Here is a 25,662-nt window from a genome sequence, read left to right as displayed (position 1 = left end):
TACAAAGTACATTAAATACAAGATTAAAATGTGTATTTCAACTTTTCAGCCGTCTAAGCTGACAACCCACCAAGATATTACTTCTGGCAGGGCTCCGGCATCCAGGAATGTTATTTGTATACAATATGTAATTACACTGTTTTATACAGGCTGGATTTTTTTAATTTGCCCTGTTTAATCGCTTGCTTATGGGCTGTGGAAAAATTGTTTGTTTACATGAACTAAACAGTGACTGGGAAAAATGAGGAAGCCAGAAAACAAAAATGTATCCAATTAGCAAAAGGTATCTAATTTTTTTCTTATTTGCAGTGAATGTAAACATTTACAACGCAATTCACTTATTTCCTCCTTTTTGGCCTGCTAAATATGTGTTTTGTTATATCTATAAGTTAAGATAAATGATCCTACCAGAAATTCAGTGAACTTGTGACTTCCCTTGTAAATCTGAAACAGTGCTATCGACCCTGCCCAGGTTTCCCCTGTGAACTACAGAATACCTCATCTTTATGTAATGAAGATAGGGAGGGTTAGACATTCCATAGTCCAAATCAGGAACCTAGGGTGACAACACAGTGACAACACAGTGGGGTTGATTTGCCAAAACCGGAAAGTGCAAAATCTGGTGCAGCTCTGCATACAAACCAATCAGTTTCTGTTTATTTTTATCAAAGCTTAAAGTGGTACAACCACTTTTACCTACAGGTAAGCCTAGATTAAGGCTTACCTATAGGTTCTCGAAATATCTCCTAAACAATTTTTTCTTTTTAAGCCCTGGTCCACATTGATGCGATTTGGCATGTCAAATTGCATGCCAAATCGGCAGCAATTCAGGTTATGTTAGGGGATAAGGATTATGTATTGTGGGGTAAAATTTTGCATAAGTTAAGCATTAGGGCAGAGGCATAACTAGAACCTTCAGGGCCTCAGGGTAAGAAACAATGAAGGATCCCCCTTACCCATTTGTCCCAGGGCCCTTTATTCTGGCCCTTTCTTCTGGTCTCAGGGCACTTCCCTCCTAGCTCAGGGCTCTTCCCACTGATCCCATGGCCCTTTGATCCTGTTGCAGGGCCCTTTTTTTATTGTCCTGCAGTGGGAACATTTTCTGCCATCTTGGGCCCCCCACAGTGGCGGAACGCCAGGCCCCGGTCACAAATGCACATTAGGGTACAGTTAACTATTAGGGACATATTAAATGTTTGAGCTTTCACATGATTAGCTCTGCACTGTGAATGGTCCTCCAGTGTTTTCAGACCTCATTATCCTACAGAAAGCTACACTTTTGGACATTTTAGTAATAGATTATATGAAATGTTATGTCTGTAAACACATGAAATTAATAATTGCCTGTCCAGTACACAACAAACCATTAGAGGTAATCACAACTCATCCTTTCCCTTCTCCTTACACTCAGGTACTCCTCCTCTCCTTATTATACATGGTTCTAGGTATACTTTAGTATTTCCAAATATTAGTCACACATACCGGTTCCTGTAGATGTTATTCCTGGGCCACTGCTGCACAGAGCTTGATATTCATCTGAAAACACAGGAAATGCCATTGCAGTTTGTTGTTAAGAAAAGCAACAATAGAACAGTGTATCTAAAAATTCTTAAAACTAAAATGAGCAAGAGAGGTATTTTAAGAAGAGCATTATATTTCTTCTAACATGCTGAAAATGTATTAACATATTCGTAATTATTATGCACGTAATTATTTCTATTATCAATACAAAAATAATAGCAATGGTTCAACAACAAGCATCTTTATTTTCAAAAAAGTTGACAGTTATTTTCAACTCAGTGCAATGAGAGTTAAACATTATAGTCACATGACTACAATAAAGATTGTATTCAACCATATTAACATGATAATTGCAAATGGCATATGAGAGATGAAGAAAGCAGTGGCCGCCCATAATTTAGGGGGCGCAGGGGCGCCGCCCTATAATTCATTCGTCCGGACCCCTAATATACATGCCGGGCGCTGGATGCATGGATTCCAATGGGGCTTCTTTTTTTCTGAAGCACATGATTGGAGCCAGAGGCTAACTGGAGATACTGTACATTGGGAAGCCTATTTTTCTTTTTGAGGTGGGGGGTCGGATCAATTTTCTTTTCTTTTTCAAAGTGAATATGGTTTTAAACTGCTGTTTGATATATACTGTATATATATATATATATATATATATATATATATATATATATACTATATGGATGCAATATTTGCACTACAAAAACATATTTACTACAGACAAAGTATTCAGAAAGCACTAAGGGCCAGATTCACATACAATTACGTTGCTCCTGGGCAGCGTAACGTATGTGATTTACGTTACACCGCCGCAGGTTTAAAGCGTAAGTGCCTGATTCTCAGAACACTTACCTGTAAACTTGCGGCGGTGTATCGTAAATGCGCTCGGCGCATGCCCGCCCAATTCAAATAGGGCGTGCACCATTTAAATTAGGCGCGTTCCCGCGCCGAGCGTACTGCGCATGCTCCGTCGGGTAAATTACCCGATGTGCATTGCGCTAAATGACGTCGCACCGACGTCGCACCAACGTCATTTGCTTAGACGTTAACGTAAATGGCGTCCAGCGCCATTCACGAACGTCTTACGCAAACGACGTTGATTTTTAAATTTCGACGCGGGAAAGACGGCCATACTTAACATGGCTTAGGACAACTAGGGCTAAGCCCTAATTTTACGCGATGTAACTCGACGGAAACAACGTACAGTTAGATCGACGGGCCGTTCGGACCTAGCGGCCGGCCTAGAATTGCATCCTTAAGATCCGACAGTGTAATTCAATTACACCTGTCGGATCTTAGGGCTAGCTATGCGTAACTGATTCTATGAATCAGTGGCATCGTTAGGACGGCCCTAACACAGAGATACGACGGCGTATCAGGAGATACGCTGTCGTATCTCTTTGGTGAATCTGGCCCTTAGCACCTAAGCCTCATGCACACAATCGGATTTTCATTGGATAAAGCATAGGACTTTTGTCTGAAGGGCGTTGGCCAGGAACTTGTATAGCATACAAACCGCAAAGAATTGTCAGCCAACAAACAGGAAACCACACGTTTTTTCAACTCTTTAGCGTCACCCTTTGGGCAACTTCTGCTAATGTTGTGTTATGGTGAGCATTGCTTCATAGCATGCGTGTTTGTACTTTGGAGTTTTGTACGACAGACTTGTGTACACAGATTTGTTGGCAGACAATTTTAAAGCATGCTATCCCACATTTGTTGGCGGAAAATCCGACAACAATTGTCCGATGGAGAATACAAACATTTGGATTTTCCAACAACAGCCTGTCATCACACAATTCCAACACGGATTCGATAATCCGATCGTGTGTATGAGGCTTAATAAATAACACCACAGGAGCTAACTGCGTTAGGGACAAATTACACTGTTGTTTTAACATATGCATTCAGACACACTAAAGTGCATATGTTTTGGTTAACCATAATAAAGATAGTGTCTGTTCCCATCTCAATACTGCAGTGCAGATTGTTTCGAAAAATACGTTTGTGTTTTTTTTCAGGGTTTTAGGCTCGGTTCACACTGCCGTGACTTGGGATCCAACTTGAAACCCCAAGTCGCATTATATGTGAAATCCCATGTTAATCAATAAGAGCTGTCCTAATTAGCACTACTGAAGTCGCTCGGACTCGCTCCGACTTTAGATAAGGTTCCTGTACTACTTCAAGCCAACTTTTACCAACTTGTGCCCATAGACTTTAATGGACATTGCCTCCAAGTTGGATTCTCATATATATTGATGTGATTTGGATCCGATCTTACAGGAAGATTACTGTACATAGACATTCCCTGTGGTGCAGTTCTTCCCTCACTTCAAAGTTACATCAAGTTGCATCAAAGTAGTACTCAAGTCGCATCAAGTCACCAGCAAATTGTTAGGGAGTCACCTGGCAAAGTTGCATTGTAAGTTGCATGGCTTTCAGGTTGCAGTAGTGTGAACCGAGCCTATAGCCCCATACTAGATGTTCTGCAGATTTTTGTCTTTAAATTTACTAAAACCAGATAAAATGAGGTCAAACCTTAAAGTCCCATACACCTTATTCGATTTTCTGCAGATTTTTGTCTTCAGATTTACCAAAACCATATAATATGAGGTCAAACCTTAAGAGTTTCAATTTGTATGCAATCAGACAGGCCCTTGTACTTCATGGTTTTGGTAAATCTGAAGACAAAACTCTTCAGAAAATCTAATATTGTGTATGGGGTTTTAGTGTGTTTAAAGGCCATTAAAAATCAATTGCATGTTATATGTGTTTTGATTAATTGGCAACAGATGTTAAAAAGCCTTAGGCCGGGTACTCACGAACAAACATGTATGGTGAAAGCGATCCGTCGGACCGTTTTCACCGTACATGTCTGCCATCGTACAGAAGTCCGCGCGTAAACAATAGTCATTCGACGCATGCGAGGGACGGCAGGCGCCTGGACATGTACGGTAGGTCTGTACTGACGACCGTACATGTCAGAGCGGGCAGGATTCCAGCGGACGGTTTTAAAACACGTCCACGAATATTTGCCCGCTGGGAAAAGGCCCGGCGGGCAAATGTTTGCTGGAATTCGGCCCGCTCGCGCCTACACACGACCAAACATGTATGCTGAAACTGGCCCGCGGACCATTTTCAGCATACATGTTTGGTCGTGTGTACGGGGCCTTAGTGGCTGTTGAACTTATCCTGTCCAAAATTCTAAATTCAAAATCAAATTGAAAATGGACATCAAAAACATGCGCATCAAAACATCAAAACATAAAACATACATAATTACTCCCAAAAAAGGCATGTTGACTCATAATGCACATGTCTAATGCTACAAAAAAGTGCACCTTTATGCACAGGCATAGATCTAAATAAGCCCTTAATGTTCACTTTTTCTGACTTAAAACTCAAACTGAGCTGTCTGATAAGAGGTGAGTAATTGCTCTCACTCATTAGCCTCTGTGTGTAATTTGCAGCCTGAGCTATTGAGCTTTGTAAACAACAGGCTTTTTACAATAAGTGAAAAAGAGATAGAGGAAAACATGTGACAAGGAGCCTTATGCCGCGTACACACCATCACTTTATGTGATGAAAAAAACCCGACATTTTTTGTGAAGTAAAAAACGACGTTTTTGAAACTTCAATTTTCAAAAACGACGTTGCCTACACACCATCGTTTTTTCACAATACACAATGCGCGGTTACGTTCAGCACTTTTTCCCATTGAAGCTCGCTTCATAACTAGCTTCTGAGCATGCGCGGGTTTAAAAACGTCGCTTTAAACGTTGTTTTTGCTACACACAGTGATTTTTTGTGAAACAAAAAACAATGTTTTGAAAAACGACACAAAAAATTGAAGCATGCTTCAATTTTTTTTGTCGTTTTTCACAAGACATAAAACAACGTTTTCCCCCACACATGGTCATTTAAATTGACGTTTTTAAAAACGTCGTTTTTTTTCATCACATAAAGTGATGGTGTGTACGCGGCATTAGGCTTCACTTGCTGCAATGAAGAGAAGACTACAAAATATTTAAATGCTACAGTTTATATTTATCCAATAAAAAATATTTTCGGAGAAGGCATACTGAAATACTGGAGATGCCCAAAAAAGGATTTATATGCCTGATATACTGTTATATGCTTTTATTATTTAGGTACTATGCAGTTCATATACTGTGGTTACATACAGACAGACATTCTTACCTGAAGTCTTGGCAGGACACGGTTTACAAGGTTCCCCAAATGCAAATTCTGTACTTGCACAACAGCACTCCGATTTTGTCACTGCTCCTTGAAGTGGTCTAACGCACTGACCTCTTTTGTATCCTCCATAGCAAGTGCTCCTCATGTGAGTATCTGCAAACAATATGCATGCATTAGAATGAGATTGCAGGAGATATTCTACCGACTAATATGTGACCATATACAGTTTTTTAGTTATTTTTTTTATAAAATGTTTTATTTAAAATTTCAAATATATATACATAGTAACATTATGGGCCAGATCCTCAAAAGAGATACGCAGGTGGATCTGCTATTCCGCCTGCGTATCCCTGTTTCTATCTTTGGAACTGATCCACAGAATCAGTTTCCAAGAGATAGACAGAAGATTCGGCAGGTGTAATAGTTTTACACTGCCGGATCTTAAGATGCAGTACCGCGACCGCCGCTGGGGGCATTCATCGTCGAAATTACGCGTCGGGTATGCTAATGAGGAGTTACATCGATCCTCAAAGCTTTTTCGCGTTCGCTACGTCGCCGCTACGTTAGTTTCCCGTCGCTTAGTTACACTTTAGTAAAGCAGCCCTACTTTTACATAGCAGGCGTACTGCTGTGTAAAGTATGGCCGTCCTTCCCGCGTCGAATTTTTAAATTTTACGACGATTGCGTAAGTCGTACGGGAATACGGAAATACGCTACGTGCCGCGCTGATCAAAAAATTACGTCACGTCGCGCAAAGCACGTCGGGAAATTTGCGTCACAAGCATGCGCAGTACGTCCGGCGCGGGAGCGCGCCTAATTTAAATGGGACTCACCCCATTAGATTAGGAACGCCTTGCGCCGGACGGATTTGAGTTACACCGCCGCAAATTTCCAGGTAAGTGTGTTGTGGATCGATACCTAACTTAGGAAATTTGCGGCAGTGTAACTTAAATCTGTTAAGTTACGTTGCGCTGCAGGGCTGTGGATCTGGCCCTATGTTCTTGTGTTGTAGACTTCCTTTGCTGAGTAGACACACTCCCAATACTGTCATATAGCAATTCTACCACAAAAACAGCATTGTGCTGGAATTGTATAAAGGTATAATTAAACCAATAACGATATGGGGGAGGTGTATAGTAGGCTTAAAGTGGTTGTAAACCTAGCTACGCCACTTGTACCTACAGGTAAGCCTATAATAAATAAATACCTGTATTTTTAACTTTTTGCTATAATAGATATGCCCCCCCCCCCAAAAAAAAAAACATTTCTTCATCAGTTTAGGCCAATGTGTATTCTTCTACATATTTTTGGCAAAAAAAATAGTAGTAAGCGTATATTGATTGGTTTGTGCAAAAGTTATAGGGTATACAGAATAGGGGATAGATTTATGGCATTTTTATTATTATTATAATTTTTTACTAGTAATAGCGGTGATAAGCTATTTTTTGTGTGACTGCGACATTGCAGCAGACAGATCGGTTACTTTTTTGGGACCAGTGACATTTATACAGCGACCAGAGCTATAAAAATGATTACTGTAGAAATGACACTGTGTCCTAGGGAGGTGCTTTTTAACTGTAGGGGGGAGAGGACTGACTGGGAGTACAGAGAGATCGCTGCTCCTAATCACTAGGAACAGATGATCACAGAACGGGGATCTGCTTTGTCTACAATGGCAGATCCCCCTTCTGCCTCTATGTAGAGTGATCGCGGGTGGCCGGCAGACATCGTGGCCGTCGGCCATGCGCATCGGCACCACGCGCCCGCTGTATCTATTGCACGAATCGCTATACTGTTACGGTGATTCCCGCAATAGAGATGCCCAGCCGCAGTATAATTGTGGCGGCTGGTCAGCAAGTGGGTTAAGAAAAATAAAAACAAGACTTGAGTATCACTTTAGGTTTATACAGTTAGGCCAAATTTGTACTTACCTACACACACTCGACCATCAAGTCCAACTGCTAGACCAGGGAAGCATTCACATTTAAAGGAGCCATCTGTGTTCACGCAATGTCCATTCATGCAGATGCCTGGCGTCTCACACTCATCGATATCTGTAGTGGAAAGAAGACAGAACAACCAAATTATGAAATGACTAGTAAATGATAGTTTATAACAAAAATAACATATTTACTATATTTTTAAAGGCATATTATTGATAAAAAATATACGTCTTTTATATCATTACCTTAAATGCATTCAAGTTAAGCAAATATTTTTGTTTTGTGAGTGTGTTACGTGATGAACACTCTTTGTATTAGGTGTTTAACTCAGAAGATGAACAAAGTTTGGAAGCAAATTATTTAACCTGCTGACTGCATGTAAAAACTGTTTAAAACTTTGAATAAAAATCCTTATTCCAGAAACTGTTGGAAGAATTTGGAATTTTTACCACATTGACACTAGACTAGTGATCCACATGCACACAGCGGTTGGTTCATTCAGGATTGGAAGGTAAAAACAAGGCAAGCAGCCCAGAGAAGCCAACTATTACCCATCAGCAATTTCTCTCCATTTCCTGCCAGCCAACACCAATGAATATGCACTGTCCTAGTAACATTTGCCAAACACACCTTACTGTATTTTATCCACATATGAAAAGTTTCAGCATTTTATGAACTACGGTGACCAATCTAAAAACAATATACAGATTTGATTCTGACCAATAGGGGACAGCATAGCAACCATCTGTATCTATAAAGGTATGGGCACCGGAGACCTCTGAGAACAAGCTGTATGTACTGCTAAAAGATAATCCTATGGCTTTGTAAGAGGTTTCTGTATCCTAAAAAAAGGACCCTGATTTGAATTGTGAACACCAACAGCTGGCACGGACAGACTACTGAAAACAATGGATTTTCTGATGTCTGTTTAAATTGTTTGCATAAAAAAATGCAACAAGCATTGACAATATACCAGGAAAGAAGATTTTCAAAACACCGCACACCAGAACAAGTCAGATGTAAAATCATGCCATGACTGAGCTCTGTGGGCAAGGCGAAACGCGTCACCTTTGTATGAAGGGGCTAAAGTTGGGTCTCTCTACACTGTGTGCATCAATACAAATACACAGCCCTAGGAAGGAAAGGAACTCCCCTGCTCCTCCCCCCTCCCTTCTCCATGCTAACAGAATGGTTGGAGACTACACTGTCCACTGGTAACTATTTCCTCTAAAGACCAAAGTTCAGGGAAGCCACACTGGTATGTAGGGGGTAGGAGGGCACAGGGTAGGAGCCAGCAGCATTGAGTTCTAACAAATAGTTCAGTAAGGAAAGATTTTTTTTGTCCTCAGCATGTTAAGTTAAAAAAAACACTGAGGGTTTAATACTATACTATATTACCAATAGTATTGGGACACCTACCTTTACACACACACATGAACTTTAATGGCATCCCAGTCTTAGTCCGTAGGGTTCAATATTGAGTTGGCCCACCCTTTGCAGCTATAACAGCTTCAACTCTTCTGGGAAGGCTGTGTCTATGGGAATGTTTGACCATTCTTCCAGAAGTGCTATTGTGAGGGCAGGCACTGATGTTGGAGAAGAAGGCCTGGCTCACAGTCTCAACTCTAATTCATCCCCAAGGTGTTCTATCAGGTTGAGGTCAGGACTCTGTGCAGGCCAGTCAAGGTCCTCTACCTCAAACTTGTTCATTCATGTCTTTATGAACCTTGCTTTGTGCACTGGTCCGAATAATTTGGTGGAGGGGGATTTATAGTGTGGGGTTGTTTTCAGGGGTTAAGTTTGGTCCCTTAGTTCCAGTGAAGGGAACTCTTAAGGCGTCATCATACCAAGACATTTTGGACAATTTCACGCTCCCAACTTTGTGGGAATAGTTTGGGGTTAGCCCTTCCTGTTCCAACATGACTGTGCACCAGTGCAGAAAGGAAGGTCCATAAAGAGGATGGATGAGCAAGTTTGGGGGTGGAGGAACTTGACTGACCTGCACAGAGTCCTAACCTCAACCCGGTAAAACACCAGTGGGATGAGTTAGAATGGAGACTACGAACCAGGCCTTCTCGTCCAACATCAGTGCCTGACCTCACAAATGCACTTCTGGAAGAATGGTCAAACATTCCCATAGACACTCCTAAACCTTGTGCACAGCCTTCCCAGAAGAGTTGAAGATGTTATAGCTGCAAAGGGGAGGCCAACTCAATATTGAACCCTACGGACTAAGACTGCAATTAAAGTGATACTAAAGCTTTGAATATTTAAAAAAATAAAATAACAAACATGTTATACTTACCTTCACTGTGTAGCTCGTTTTGCACAGAGTGGCCCCCGATTCTCGTCTGCTGGGGTCCCTCGGCAGCTTCTGATAACCCCCCCTGGCAAGCTCTCTCCAAAGGGGGCTACCTTGCGGGCGCCCTCCCGAGTCCTGTATTCGGCATCCATAGACTACAGGACTCGGCCCTGCCCCCCGGCCCTTGCATCACTGGAGTTGAATGACAGCAGCACAAGCCAATGCCTGCGCTGCTATCAATCTATCCAATGAAGAACCAAGAAGACCGAGCAAAGGAAGAGCGCGTTCGCGATGCGGGACTTTCCAGGGCTCAGGTAAGTAAAACGGGGGGGGGGGCAACAATAATCAGACAAATCTTTACAACCCCTTTAAAATTCATGTGCATGTAAAGGCAGGTGTCCCAATACTTTTGGTAATATAGAGAACTTTAAAGTAAAAAATGTTTATCCTTAGTACTACTTTAATATACTGTATTATGTTACCAAAAGCATGTAGTTTAGTAACAGAACCTACAGTATATTTCTTAGCACACCTTTTTGTGCTTTGCTAGACAGACACAAGTACACAATACACAACAAGCTTGAACACAAAACAAGACAAAATGAACGTGAGAATGATTATAATTTGGCATTGTTACTATGGAGGTTACTAACTGTTTTTATGTTTGTAGCTACAATAAATCATCACAAGTTTCAGCAATAAATGATATATACAACGTTACCATGCAAACAAGTAAAGCCATAACACAGAACAAGGCTGTGTAATGTACAACAATCCTGACCTTAAAAGGACAAAATGAGTATGAAACACCTCTATTCCTTTCTTTAATCCCTGGCTTATGGCCATCACGCTCACAATATCCAAACTCACTCCAACTGTATTTTATTAATAGACAGCAATGCTGAAAATTACTAGAAATTTGTGAAGGTTATTTTAAAATTGCTAGGCATTTATGTACAGTGTTATATAAAAATAATATAATTGTATAAATGATGTATACATTTTATTATGAAAACATAAAAAAATATAAAAATTTCAAATACTAGAGATAAAACAAAATATACACCCTTTCATGTTCAGCTTTTACATTTGTTCTGATTTGATGAATTCATTTTGGATATTTAAATGATAAGACTAAGGAGGCTCAAAGCCTCCAATGACAATGAGGATATCAAATGTGGCATATTTTTGCTTTTTGACTTGTGCTCAGCAGTGGCGGCTGGTGCTCCAAATTTTTTTGGGGGGCGCAAACAAACTGAAAAATTCTGGGGGAAAAAAACATCAATTGCAGCCACTGTACCAAATGCAGCCACTTTGCCCATCAAACGCAGCCACTGTGCCCATCAAACGCAGCCACTGTGCCCATCAAACGCTCCCACTATGCCCATCAAACACTCCTACTGTGCCCCAAGTGCTGCCACTGTGCCCCAAATGTTGCCACTGTTCCCTGAGTGCTGCCACTGTGCCTCAAGTTTTGCCACTGTGCCCCAAATGTTGCCACTGTGCCCCAAGTGCTGCCACTGGGCACCAAATATTGCCACTGTGCCCCAAATATTGCTGACACTGTACCCCTGTCATCTGCCGGCGGCAGGTGGCCAGCGGTGTCCGATGTCTTCCATCTTCCCGGACCCCGATTGCTTCTCCTGCCCAATCCTCCTCTCGTCCTTTGCTGAGATTGGATGCCTAAGGCGCTCGTGTGCCCTTTATGGACGCGCAGCCGCTGTTGCTCAGAAAACGCAACTCTACAGTAATTTTAGGGCAACCTTTCAGAGGTTGAGATCTACCTGCACAACATGGAGGAACTCAAAAATCCGGGGGGGGGGTGCCCTTTTAAAAATAGATAAGTTAATGACTACCAAGTGTGTGTCACAGTAGTGTTCTTTGCCCCCCTTTACATCACTTTCCCCCCACAGTAGTATCCACTGCCCCCCTTCACATCGCTTAACATCACCCTCCACAGTAGTGTCCTCTTCCCCCTTCACATCACTCCCCCCCACACAATAGTATCCTCTGTCCCCCCATAACAGTGTCCTCTGCCTCTCCCCCCCCTCACACTAGTGCCCCCCCCCCCCCCCACAGTAGAGTCTTCTCCCCTTCTGCTCCCCAGACACAGGTGTACTGCATAGCGGGGGACAGCACAGTACTGGATGAAGGGTGGGAGCGGAAGATGCCAGAGTTACCCTTTCATGTTAACAAGCTGGTAAACGGTTGGTAGGACCGCCAGTGTCCTAGCAATCCATCACCTGCTGGTTAACTTTAAAGGTTAAGTAAGGCAGCTCCCACTCCCACCAGCCGCTAGTGATAATATCAAGTGAGTTCGACAGTCTGGATCAATCAATCAATTTGGTATATATTCAGCTTGCCCACACGCGGTTCGTATGTTGGCCAGGTCAGCAGGAAACCGTCTATATGGCTGGCCTAAAACAGACCACATACTCTGAGATCCTACTCTTCACTTATACAGGTGATTAGATCGGATTTCTTTGATTTAACAAGATTAGCAGTTCACTCATTTACTGTATTTAAATCTGTCAATTCTCTTTTAGTTTCAACTTTATTTCTCACACTTGTGGTGTCCTAGGACCTAGCAGAACATAATGTTCATGTAGACTTTTAATAGTCCCAAAGTGGCTAAACATATGTTGTCTTGTTCTGTCTCAGTTCAGTGACAGTTTACAATTATAAAGATTAGATAGTTAATTCATGCAAAAATATTTTACAGCAATAGAGCTCAATGTTCTGTGTTTTCATTAAGCATATCAAAAAAATAATTATTTTTGACAAAACAAAATACAAAACAAAGCCAGATAAACCACAATTAATTTGGCTGAACATGTGTTTTTGCTCTCTTGTTGACTTGGTAGGTTAGTGTTTGCTCAAAACCACATTTCCAATGGGCTCAAGACTACAGTCATAGATATGTATAAAGAGTTGCATAAACTGTTGGCGCAATATAAATCCTGTATAACAATAATAAAAATAATAATTTATGCAATATTTGTAATTAACACAGACTGTCCATTCTACATGACATGTTCAGTAATAACAGAATAAAGTTCCTAATTTTAAAGAAAAAATTGACTCTTTGTCTTACCTGTGACATCTTTTTAAAGGACATCACAGGACACTGGATGGTAATGATGTAACCAATAGGCTATGCAGCTGCCTTCAGGTGATTGGACAGATCTGAACAACCACACCCACTCCTAGTATGCTTCCAGTTTTGTAGCAATCAATAGCAAGAGTGTATTAGATATGCAGAAGGGCAGGACCTAAGTACTGGATGTACTCCAAGAAAAGGATTTTACAAGAAAGGCAAAACATTCTGTTTTCCTAATCGTACATCCTAGGACACAGAATGGTAATTCTGGAACCAATGCCATATCTAGAAGTAATCTACTAAGGGGTGTGCAACATAGCAAATGAACAGCTAACAGGCCCCCAAAACAAAACAAAAGAAACAGAAAAAAAAATCCATCAGGTCACAGAGCCCCTTGGAGAACCTTATGTCCAAAGTTGGGATCTGCTGAGGCATGAATGTTCACTTCGTAAAACCTAACAAACGTATGACCTGAGGACCAGATGGCAACTTGCAGATTTGAGTAACTAAAGCCTGATACTGAAAAGCCCAGGAAGCACCAACACCTCTAGTAAAGTGTGCCTTGACTGAAAAAGGGGGGATCTTGCCACTAAGGTCATAGACCTGAATGCTGAGCTGCCAAATCCACCTAGCTATAATGTAATGAGAAGCCGAGGAATTACAAAAAAAGGGATGTAGCTAAAAATGCAAAAATGAAGACATTTGGAGAGGGATCTCCTAAGGATTTATAGTTGCAGGACACAGAGGTGGTAAAATAATGTTCTGGTTAGTGTGGAGGGAAGAAACCACCTCAGATATGAAAGAGGTCCTAGGCCTAAAAATGGCCTAAAACAGCCTTGTAAAATATGAAGCATAAGAAAAGATTTTTAACAGGTCAAAGCGACCAACTCAGAAGGCCTTGCAAATAGGATGGCAGTGAAAAAGCATGCAAGTCAGTATCAACAGGAAAATCTTGAATAGACTCAAAGGACAACTTCTAAAGAGCTAAGAGAACAAAGGTGAGATCCCATGGAGTCACGGGAGAACATACAGAAGAAACAATACGAGAAACCACCTGATCGAGTGGCTCCTGAACTGTATGGTTTTATTATGAGATTGAAGAGAATAAAGATTTTCTGGAAGAAGGAAAGTCCTGGACAAGGCTATATTCAAAATTAAGCCCATATACTGATGAGTCTGATCTAGCACTGACTTCTTGAGGTTAAGGGGTCCATCTGAAGTTCTCCCAAGTCTGTACTGTCTGTTAACATTGGCAGATAAAGTTAAACAGGGTGAAAATTAAAGGTGCAGTGGACAGGCTGAAAGGAGCTTCAACAACTTGCTAATGTTGCATGCTCACTGCAAAATGCAGGTAGCGTTGATGTTTAGAAAAGTGAGAACATGCAGGTAAGCATCCTTGATGTCCACAAAGGCCATACAATTTCTCAGGTGAAGGAAACCAATCACCTTAGATTAATGCTCATTTTGTCAAGGGGAATCGGGTAGTTTTTTTAAAATCCAAGCAGTACTTACCGTATTTAGAGAGCGATCTTCTCCGCCGCTTCCGGGTATGGTCTTCGGGACGGTCGCATACATCACGTCACGAGTAGCCGAAAGAAGCCGAACGTCGGTGTGGCTCTATACGGCGCCTGCGCACCGACGTTCGGCTACTTTCGGAAAATCGTGACGCGATGTATGCGACCGTCGGAAGCCTGTCGGAAGACTGTCAATCAAATAGGAACGCCCAGTCCCGCAGCCCATACCTGGAAGCGGCGGAGAAGATCGCTCTCTAAAACGGTAAGTACTGCTTAGATTTAAAAAAAACTACCCGATTCCCCTTGACAAAATGAGCATCAATCTAAGGTTAAAAATTTACTTTTCGGGTGAACCTCCACTTTAAGGAACTTGTGTACTCGACAGTAAACAGCTTGGAACCTTTCCATCCCTGAGACAGGGGTGATGTCCCCTTGAAAGAGGAGTTTCTATAGAACAGTGAGGGGGTCGGACCACCTTTGAGGAAGAATGAGGAAGAAACCGGGAACATATTAGTTTGAAGTTCCTGGATAAGAAGTTCTGGACCCAAGCATTGGAAATGTCTTGGAACCAGATAGACAAGGGCCAACAGACTTCCCCCCTTTCTCACTTTCACAAGTTATTTTTATTCCAGGAGAAGAGGGTTTTTCCACTATAGGTTTTGATTTACAGGTATCCAAGGATTCACAAAAAAGTTGTTCCCCATCAAAGGGCATCTGCTCAGGGCACTTCTTTTGTCAGCTCCACAGACCAGCTTTTAAGCCAAGTGATCTGCCTCATATCAACCAAAAGGAGATATATCCTAGATACCTGATGAAAAGTATCCACCACCCAATTGATCCTGGGTACCTAGCCAATGATTTTGACCAGATGGCTAGAGTCTAGCAGACAGCCATGGTGGCAACAGCAGATTATATAGCAGGTCCCGTCTTGTTGAATAAGGCCTTTAAAGGGACTTCTGACCCTTAAATAGGCTGGGTCTACAAACAAGAACATCCTATTTATTAAAGAATCCCTCCTCAATAGATTATTATTAAGCTTTGGGAAGGGGTGAAAATACAGGGATGGTCTTTACAGAGGTGCATAATGATTCAGCAATTGGGGGAAAGTTCTGAACTGGAATAGTCAAGGTGCCTAGGGGGGCATTATAAACCATTCTGGACTATTAGAAGCTGGTTTAGTACTAACAGAGGCTGCAGCCCCAGTTGCCCTGCAGCTATGGTTCGCCATGTGTGGTGAGAGATATTACACAATTGGTATTCATAAATTTAACTGCAAAGCAGAAGGAATGCTATAGGCAGAGAGGCCCAGTGCATCCAATGATCGCTATGCTGTAAATCCTTTGTAGATAGGTGGTGGAAGAACCGTAGATCAGCATGGAGCAGATTCTTTAGCAATCCTGGGCTACAGAAAATGCTGCCAAATTCAAAACAAAAAATAAATACGGAACTGTTCCCCATTGTTTCCTGCAATATAAAGAGTTGCAGTCAGTAATGCCTTGTTAACCACAAAGGGACTAAAGCGCAAGACACTGGGCACCAGGGTTGCATTAACAGTCTTGAGATACCTTACATTTGCAGTCCTCTCATGAAAGTTGATGGTGGAGTGATTGGACAAGCACACACCAGGACTTCGCCCTCCCAGGAAGCTCACCCACTAAAGAGTCTACAAGGACAGGGCTCAGCAGATGGATCACAGCCCTGGACCTGTATAGCACTCCAGGGCTAATGTAATGCTGAAAAAGGTGAAAAGGTGAATGCCTAATGTAAGATCCTGTGCTCAGAGCATCATCACAGGCAGCCCCACCTCTTCCTCCCTGAAGGATCCTAATACAGAATCTCAAGGCTCTGCCAAAGAGTGAACCAGCGTCCAATCACAAGTAAGCTGCATAAACCATTGGTTCTGGAACAATTGTTGTAGTACTAGTGCTTGGTTCACAAAAATACTGAAAACAGGCTTATATGTGATAAAAGAAACCATTTTGATGACCAGTGGAATGCTCATGGGATTAAGACTTTAACTATTAGGAACATGTAGTATATTTTAGGGGATGATGTCAAAAAGCATGACACTGGTGATATTATTAAAGTGGATGACAATGCTGCATTATGAACAATGACTGACTACAACATTTAATGCAGCCAAACAATTACGTCTTCAAGACAGCCAATGACAGATCTGCGAAGAAGGGAATATCTCCCAAACATGGACATAGATAATAATAGTAATAAACTGACCTGGGTTTTATGCTTTTCTCAATCTATCCAAAAGTGGAAAACTAATGAATCTATTAATATTTTTTGTATAGTTTATAACATTTAGGCTGGGTTCACACTACTGCAAATTGGATGTGAATTTTTCACGCATCCAATTCGCATAGCAGGAGATTGTGACTGGCTCTCTATGGAGCCGGTGTACACATCTCTGCATCAGCTCCGATACTAATTGCACAGGAGCCCTGTGCGTCTTTTGGTCCGTTTTAGGTCCGAATTCAGCCCAAAATTCGGGCTGAAATCAGACCTGGAACTCTGAATGGAGACAAACCGGACTCCTGCTGTGAGCCGCTGCATGTTCCAGTGTGAACCCAGCCTCAGACATTTACCTGTATACTGCATACTAATTCTGGGGAAAGGTGTATAGGTTAACACACAGCCAAATTAAAAGCAAGTCAACTTTATTAAAATGAGTGATACAAACTCCCCTCACCTTTATTTTATGTTTTTACATAATGCTGTATGACACAAGACCGTTAGTACATACCTGTACAAAAGCGTCCATTTGGCGCAAGCTGGAACCCAGGTTTACAGATGCATTTAAAACTTCCATCCTCATTAATACACATTCCATTAAGGCACATGTTCCTTACACTGCATTCATCCATATCTGTAAAATAAACATTTTACATATTACTTACTTTGACTAATCAAAATGTATTTGTGATAAGTATATACAAACTACCAAACCTGTCAGTGTGATGGAGAGCTGCATGTGGCCTCTGGACCACAAATTGAGTATCTAAGTTTTACATGGATACTCCTCAGCATATGGACTTTATCAAAACTTGACATATTTTTCTGTTTCATGCAATAGAAAAATGTATTTCATAATTTTTATTGCTACGGCCTGCATTTCCATTACTTATTTGTTCGGGTTTCTATTCATTATCCACCAATTGAAAAATATTTAAAGTACAATCTGTCACATGCACTGTTGACTATATATAGTAGGTAGTTTAGGTTAATTGGCAAAATTTGCATAAATGTGTATGTATAAATGTGATTTAGGGACCTTAGACTGTAAGCTCCTTGAGGGCATGGACTGATGTGAATGTATAATAAATAGGTGTAAAGTGCTGTGTAAAAAATTACAACACTATACAAGTACCTGTAATAATTAAATAAATACCGTAGTTTAATCTGAATGGTGCTTTGGGGCACAATAGTTGCTTTATCAGACAAACTGATCAATGAAAATTTTCCATACAGAGGCAGCTCTCTAAACAATGATGGGCCTGAAGACGTCACCCATCCTTGCTAGAATTGTCCACACTTTATCCTCAATTCAAGGGAAAAAATGATCAACTACTCAAAAGTCAGAACACTTAAACTGGACACTTGTCAGTGCCTTAAACATTATTTGTAGCATTTAGAGAACCATGACAGCCAGACAGCAAGCATTTTCATAAGGAGAGGACAGCAAAAGGCGGCCCTCTTATTTCTGTCAGAACAAGTTTCCTTTAAGACTAGAATTTTTTTCTATGTTCATCCAAAGGTCAAATGACCATTTCAGAGAGTTCGTGTAAATCCCACTATTGTACTGTCGGCACACAATATTTCCCTGAAAACCTTGTCTGCTTGTTGGAAAACTGCCAGTCATCAACCACTATTGTTTTCAGTAACAATACGAATACTTCCTTAATCAAACACACACTTTATTTTTGAAAAAACTGTGATAACAGTTATTTATTAAAGATCATTTAATGCTAAATTAGGCACATTGTTATAAAAGGGGCAAAGCAATAAAATGTGAAAATAGTTCAGTTCTGTAGCATTTATGCCCTTTAAGGCCGATTTCACACGAAGAATCGGATCAGGTCCACCTGTCAGTTTTTCAGGAAGACCCGATTGGATGGTCCATTCACCCCCATGGACCGGCGGGTTTAAATAGACTGTGTCCATTTACACCTGCCGACCTCCGATCCACAAAAAAGAAAAAAAAAGAAAGAAAGGGGGAGTCGCCCGATCCTCCATCTTGGCGGATTGGATCAGAGGGCGGTCAGGTATAAAAAAAGAGCCAGTCAGTATACACCAGGCCACCCAAAGAAAAGAGCAGACTCTGTCTGTGTCTGCTCTGCAAAAACTGAGCAGACCCGGATCTGATCACCTGGGGATCAGCGAACAAATCCATTGCTGAAAAAAACTGAGTTATCCTGTGTGAAAGGGGCCTAAGAGAATTTTTTTTAATATTTTTTAGACTTACTAGAGTTACTGATACTGTGTTATTGAAAGTAGCTGACAAAAAAAGACCAAAGAAAGGGACCCTCTTTAGAAGACTAGTTAAGGTAGCATATTTGATTATACGGTTATTAGGAAAGCTGGGAAACAGAGTATGTGGCACATACAGTGAGATGGACTATGATGCCTAAGCAATCTCTCTATATACAATCACTGGATTCAAAGTCTGTGCAGTGTCCAGTAGGGTCCTACACAGGGCTGAAGGTATTTTTCTTCACTATAACTTTATTTGGTAATTAACCACTTGTCTAGTCTACCAAGGTATGTTTATAAACAGCATGATAGACAAGTGGTTGAATCAAGCTCACAGGTTGAACTCAGGGACCATCCATATCCGTATATTACGTCACATCTGGGATTACAGCTGTTCTTCTCAGATAGTGCAGCAGAGGATGCAGCTATTTAAATGTGATCTGTGTACAAATAGCTGCATTGAAGGGCAGGGGAGACATCAGGGGTCTAATAAACTAATGCCTCCATAAAGAGTATCTTCCGCCTGCCCATTCCATCACATGGTGTGTGCAATTTTAAGACCTGACATGATAGGCATTTATTTACTCGAAGCAACCCCATCTTTTATATTGTACCACAAAATGAGGTATAATGTTGCTTGTTTATACTAAAATTATTTTTAGGGTATTTCTTTCTGTTTTCTTTTTATTAATAACTGATTAAAATCCATGAGACATAAACAATTGCAACTACTACCATTTTTTCTGCAGGGTCTCTGCTTCCAGCAAATGTACACTTTTTTTGGTGGGGGGGTTACAGTAGTTTCTAGTGAAAAATGCAAATTTTAATATGTGTGCCAAAAAATAAAAAATTAACTGCTCAGTAGACAAGTCGTTAAAGCTTTGACATGCATTTAAAAGTAAAACATTTAACTGGCTTGTTTTATTATATTATTTAAGAGAAAAAAAATACCTTGACAATTCTTCCCATCAGGTGACACTTGGAAGCCTGCATTGCACACGCAGTGGAAACTTCCATCCGTATTCACACATCTGCCATTGTTACAGATTCTTCCATTCTGTAAGCACTCATCAATGTCTATAGAAAAGGAAAAAAAATGATATTATTATATAATTGGCATGTGAATACACAGGGCTACCTTAAAATATTTTTTCTAAAAGTATGGGCAACGAATTCAGTAGGGACCAAACAAAAGTATAATTATACAGTAGCTACAGCAGATCAAAAGACTGTTAAGGTGCTCAGCAGCATAGAGGGCATGGACGTGCGCAAAGGGTGTGCTGGGTGTGCCTGGGCAGTGGGCACACCCTAATCACCCCGTGTAGTGCCAAGTCCCCCTTCTTCCCATCTTCCCCCTGCAGTGCTGCCAGCTTTCCTCCTCAACTCTGAGGCCTCGTACACACGACCGAGGAACTCATCATAAATGAAATATCATTTTCTTCAAAGAGTTCCTTGTTAGGCTTGTCGAGAATCTTGTCAAGCTTTCTTTGTGTACACACTGTCAAGACAAAATCTCGTCGTTCTCAAACTAAGTGACGTACAACACATACAACGTCACTATAAAGGGGAAGTTTGATTCCACTGGCACAACCCTTGGGGCTGCTTTTACTAATCTCATGTTACTGCGTGTTAGTAAAAGTTTGGTGAGAGACTATTCACGCTTTTCAGTCTGTTACAGCGTGACAAATGTGCTATCTCCATTACGAACTCTACTTTTACCGAAGGTGCCCTCCCGTCTCATACTTTATTCTGAGCATGCGCGGGTTTCTAAGCATACACACCAACATGTTTCTCAACGTAAACCAGCCCGACGAGAAACACGACAAGGAAATTGAGACTCCGGATGAGGACAAAGAGTTCTCTTTTTTTCTCATCCAGTTCCACGACAGTTTTCTCAGCAAAAAACATACACACGACCGTTTTCCTCGGCAAAAAAGCTCTGCCACCAAGTTTCTTGATGGATTCTGTCAAGGAAAACGGTTGTGTGTACGAGGCCTTAGTCTTAGCCTGTTTTTTTAATTCTTGACTGAAGCATAGTAAACTATGTTTACTGCAGGCTGCAGAGAAAGGGACTCGGGAATCCCTGTCCGCTGTCTCAAAAGTGAGGTATCAGGGATCTAGACCCTTGATATTTCACCAAAGCCCTGTAAAAAATAGTTTTAAATAATTGATCAAAAATATTATAAAACATAATAAAAAACTACTGACACCTTCCACTCCACTACTGACCCCAATTCTAGCTGATGACTTTTATTAAAGGGGCACTTATCACCCTGGCTGGCGTGAGATCATAGCGATTACCAGTTTTAAATTGGACATTATCCTATATAACCACCCAATCATCATTATACAGGATTGGAAAGTCCAGAGCCCATTTTCCCCTATATTTATTTATTTAGGTCCTGCCATGAGGATTGTTGTAGTGCTCAGGGCCGTCTTTACCGCAGGGCAAATGGGGCAGGTGCCCTGGGCCCTGTCACTGTTGGGGGCCCAAAGCAACCCCCTTTGAAAAAAAAAAATAAAAATTTTTTTTTTTTTTTTTTTTAGGGGTCCGGAGGCCCCCAGGGGCCCGGAGGACCCCAGGGCCCCAGATGGCAACCCCCCTTTTTTTATTTATTTTTAAATAATAAAAAAAATTATATACTTTTATTAAAGGGACAATTTTTTAATATATTTTTATTTTATTTTTTATTAAAGGGCCAATTTTTTTTAGAGGTCTGGGGGTCCCCAGGGGCCCATAGTTCTCCAGGGCCCCGGATGACAACCCCCCTTTTTTTATAAAAAAAAATCTTTTTATTTATATATTTATAATTATAATATTTATATATATATATAAAAATGTTTATTATTATTATTATTATTATTATTATTATTATTATAGGACCCAGAGGTCCCCAGGGCCCCGGATGGCAACCCCCCTTTTTTTTTATAAAAAACATTTTTTTTATATATTTTATTTCTTTTTTTATATATATATAATTTTTTTTTTATTAAAGGGCTCAGAGGTCCCCATGTGGCAAACACCCTTTATCTTTTTTATAAATGTTTATTTTTTTATTTTTGTTTATATATTTTTTTTATTTATTTTTTTATTTAACCACTTCCCGCCCGGCCTATGGCCGATTTACGTCCGGGAAGTGGTTATGAAATCCTGACAGGATGTTCTAGAACGTCCTGCAGGATTTCATGCCGCGCGCGCCCCTGGGGGCGCGCATCGCGGCGATCGGTGATGCGGGGTGTCAGTCTGACACCCTGCATCTCCGATCTCGGTAAAGAGCCTCCGGCGGAGACTCTTTACCACGTGATCAGCCGTGTCCATCCACGGCTGATCACGATGTAAACAGGAAGAGCCGCCGATGGCTCTTCCTCACTCGCGTCTGACAGACGCGAGTAGAGGATAGCCGATCTGCGGCTCTCCTGACAGGGGGGGTTAGCGCTGATTGTTTATCAGCGCAGCCCCCCCTCGGATCGCCACACTGGACCACCAGGGATGCCCACCCTGGAGCTCCAGGGTGGGCAAAAAAAAAAAAAAAAGCCAAAAAAAAAAAATAAAATCTAAAAAAAAAAAAAAAAAAAACCAAAAAAAAAAAAGATGCCAGTCAGTGCCCACAAATGGGCACTGACTGGCAACAATCAGTGCTGCCACCCCAGTGTCCATCAGCGCCACCCCAGTGTCCATCAGCGCCACCCCAGTGTCCATCAGCGCCACCCCAGTGTCCATCAGTGCCACCCCACAGTGCCCATCCATGCCCAGTGCCCACCTAGCAGTGCCCATCTGTGCCACCCATAAGTGCCCATCTGTGCCGCCCATGAGTGCCCATCTGTGCCGCCTATGAGTGCCCAGTGCCGCCTACGTGTGCCCATCAGTGCCGCCTACGTGTGCCCATCAGTGCCGCCTACGTGTGCCCATCAGTGCCGCCTACGTGTGCCCATCAGTGCCGCCTATGTGTGCCCATCAGTGCCGCCTATGTGTGCCCATCAGTGTCGCATACCAGCGCCGCCAATCAGTGCCACCTCATCTGTGCCCGTCAGTACTACCTCATCGATGTCCATCAGTGCCATCTCATCGGTGCCCATTAGTGCCGCCATATCAGTGCCCGTAATTGAAAGAGAAAACTTATTTACAAAAAAATTAACAGAAAAAAATAAAAACGTAATTTTTTTTCCAAATTTTCAGCCTTTTTTTAGTTGTTGCGCAAAAAAAAAAAATCGCAGAGGTGATCAAATACCACCAAAAGAAAGCTCTATTTGTGGGGAAAAAAGGACGCCAATTTTGTTTGGGTACAGTGTAGCATGACCGCGCAATTGCCATTCAAAGTGCGACAGTGCTGAAAGCTGAAAATTGGCTTGGGCGGGAAGCTGCGTAAGTACCTGGTATGGAAGTGGTTAAGGGCCCAGAGGTCCCCAGGGCCCTGGATGGCAACCCCCCCTTTTTTTTATAAATGTTTCTTTATATATATTTTTTATTAAAGGGCCCAGAGGTCCCGGATGGCAACCCTCTTTTTTTGGTAATTTATTTGTATTAAAAAAAAAAATATTAAAGGGCCCAGAGGTCCCCATATGGCAACCCCCTTTTTAAAATATATTTTTTATATATTTTTTTAATTTCTTTTTTTCTTTTTATTAAAGGGCCCAGAGGTCCCCAGGGCCCCGGATGGCTACACCCCTTTTTTATATATATTTTTCTTTATTTCTTTCTTTTTTTGTAAAGGGCCCCCCGCTTCTAAATTTGCGGCAGCCCCCCCCCCCCCCTGCTTCTCAATTTCAGGCGGCAGCACCCCCCATCCCGGTTCTCTGCTCCAGGGGGCCCATGCCTGAAGCTGTGTAAGTGGCCCCATAATTCCTGATGGTGGCCCTGCCTCCCGTTAAGCCCCTGTGCTGCCCACAAACCAGGCTGAAAATCATCAGCGGCACGCAGCCAGTGAAAGTTCTGCTTCCCTTACCAGTGTTTTAAAATGTACAGCACCCCTGGCTTCCCTTTAGACGTGCACTTCTCCCTTCCTGCCACTGGGTGCTGCTTGTATATAAAAGTGAATTAGAATGTGATTTTATAACATCCCCAGTTTGCTCTTCCCGAGGCTGACTTCTTCATGTCCTGCTCCTCAAGGTATGTCACGGTTTGCTAATCTATATTGTAAATTGAAGTTTTCTGTAGAGTGTGCCCAAAGTCTTTATAATATTTGATGATTCACTGCAGGTCTGGTCAGTGTTTTAAAAAGTTCCTCTATTTTACACATGGCATGGCATGGGGGTCACAGCACCGTCTGTCCATTCTGCTTTAGCACCATGGGACCCCCATGCCATGCCATGTGTAAAATAGAGGAACTCTTTAAATCACAGACCAGACCTGCAGTCCAGGCTGAGTAAAGCCTCAGAGTACATGACATTACTGTCTGTATTTAACTGCTTGATGGGCTTATTTTGGGCCTGGCTGCAGGGCTCAAGTCCTGCGGGAACGCGTGGGAACGGAGTCCCTGCACTTTTTTCACAGCAGGAACGCAGTTCCCTTTGCAGGACTAGAGCAGCTGAGCCGCCTGAGCCAATCCTTCACTAAGCGGTGATGCCCAGCTCGAGTCACTGTCAGGGGCAGGCGAACCTTAGTAATCCGTTATATTACTGGCTGCTTCGTGTATATGGATTCATCAGGTAGTTATCGCGGTATTTAGAAAGAACTTGCTTAAAGTTCTTTCTAAATCCCACGATAACTCACGGCAGACCTCCGCAATGTCTCCTGGGAACAATGACAAAAGCTCCCAGGAGACATTGCGGCATCGAGGAAGTGACGGAATACCCGCACACTACCCGATGAATCCATATACAGGAAGCGGGCAGTAACAAAGGATTACTAAGGTACAGTGGATCGGAAAAAAAAAAATGCGGTTTAGTAATTATGCATATGTGCGTATCATTTTTTTTTGGTGGGGGAGTAGATCTTGGGTGGGAGTTCCCACACTTTTTTCCCCAGGACTTGACCCCTGCCTGGCTGGTTCACATGTATGTGTTTTGGCGGCCCACATTTGCGCAGGCACAGCAGCCCATTCATTTGAATGGGCCGCCATGCCTGCGTTTCCTGCAAAGAAAATCGCATGCCTCATGTAATAGGCTGCGCACACGGCACGCCTATGCCCATCAAGCACTGAAATGCAGCACTGTCTGTCCATTCAGCTGTCTGCTGTGACTTATCTGCAGTTCCCGCACTGTCAAACTTGCTGCATTTTTAGACGTTTAGGTCACGCTTTTAAAAACACAGTGCGTTTGTGTGTGCAATAACCGCATATAAGTAGCATGGTGCAAAAGCAGAATGGATTTCAAGACAACTGTATTTTTAAAATGCTGAATGCACCTTTTTTCTGCAGGAAACAAAGGCATGGCAGCCCATTCAAATCAATGGGCTGCTGTACCTGCACAAATGAGGACCGCCAAAACATACATGCATACTTGCCAACTGTCCCGTTTTTAAAGGGACAGTCCTGTCAAATAGGACCTAGTCCCGGCTAATTTAGCCTGCCGGGACTTGTCCCGGCTAACATGAAACCGCAACTAATTTTGGGCATGTATGTAAGCTGCCTTTATCAGAGGCGTACTAAC

General features: G+C 42.0%; 1 protein-coding gene across 1 annotated transcript in view; it reads right to left on the bottom strand.

Moving 5' to 3' along the window:
* FBN1 (fibrillin 1) overlaps positions 1-25,662 on the bottom strand; it is a 359,844-nt gene that overhangs the window by 115,312 nt on the left and 218,870 nt on the right. Inside the window, exons 13-17 of the mRNA XM_040342652.1 lie at positions 20,026-20,151; positions 17,348-17,470; positions 7,662-7,784; positions 5,731-5,883; positions 1,483-1,536 (exon numbers count right to left, since the gene is read on the bottom strand). Coding sequence (XP_040198586.1) covers positions 1,483-1,536; positions 5,731-5,883; positions 7,662-7,784; positions 17,348-17,470; positions 20,026-20,151 — 579 coding nt within the window. The remainder of the gene's footprint in view (positions 1-1,482; positions 1,537-5,730; positions 5,884-7,661; positions 7,785-17,347; positions 17,471-20,025; positions 20,152-25,662) is intronic.

The sequence above is a fragment of the Rana temporaria genome, chromosome 3 (genome assembly GCF_905171775.1).
Source record: "Rana temporaria chromosome 3, aRanTem1.1, whole genome shotgun sequence".
Lineage (NCBI taxonomy): Eukaryota > Metazoa > Chordata > Amphibia > Anura > Ranidae > Rana > Rana temporaria.
This window is presented reverse-complemented; position numbering and strand designations above follow the sequence as displayed.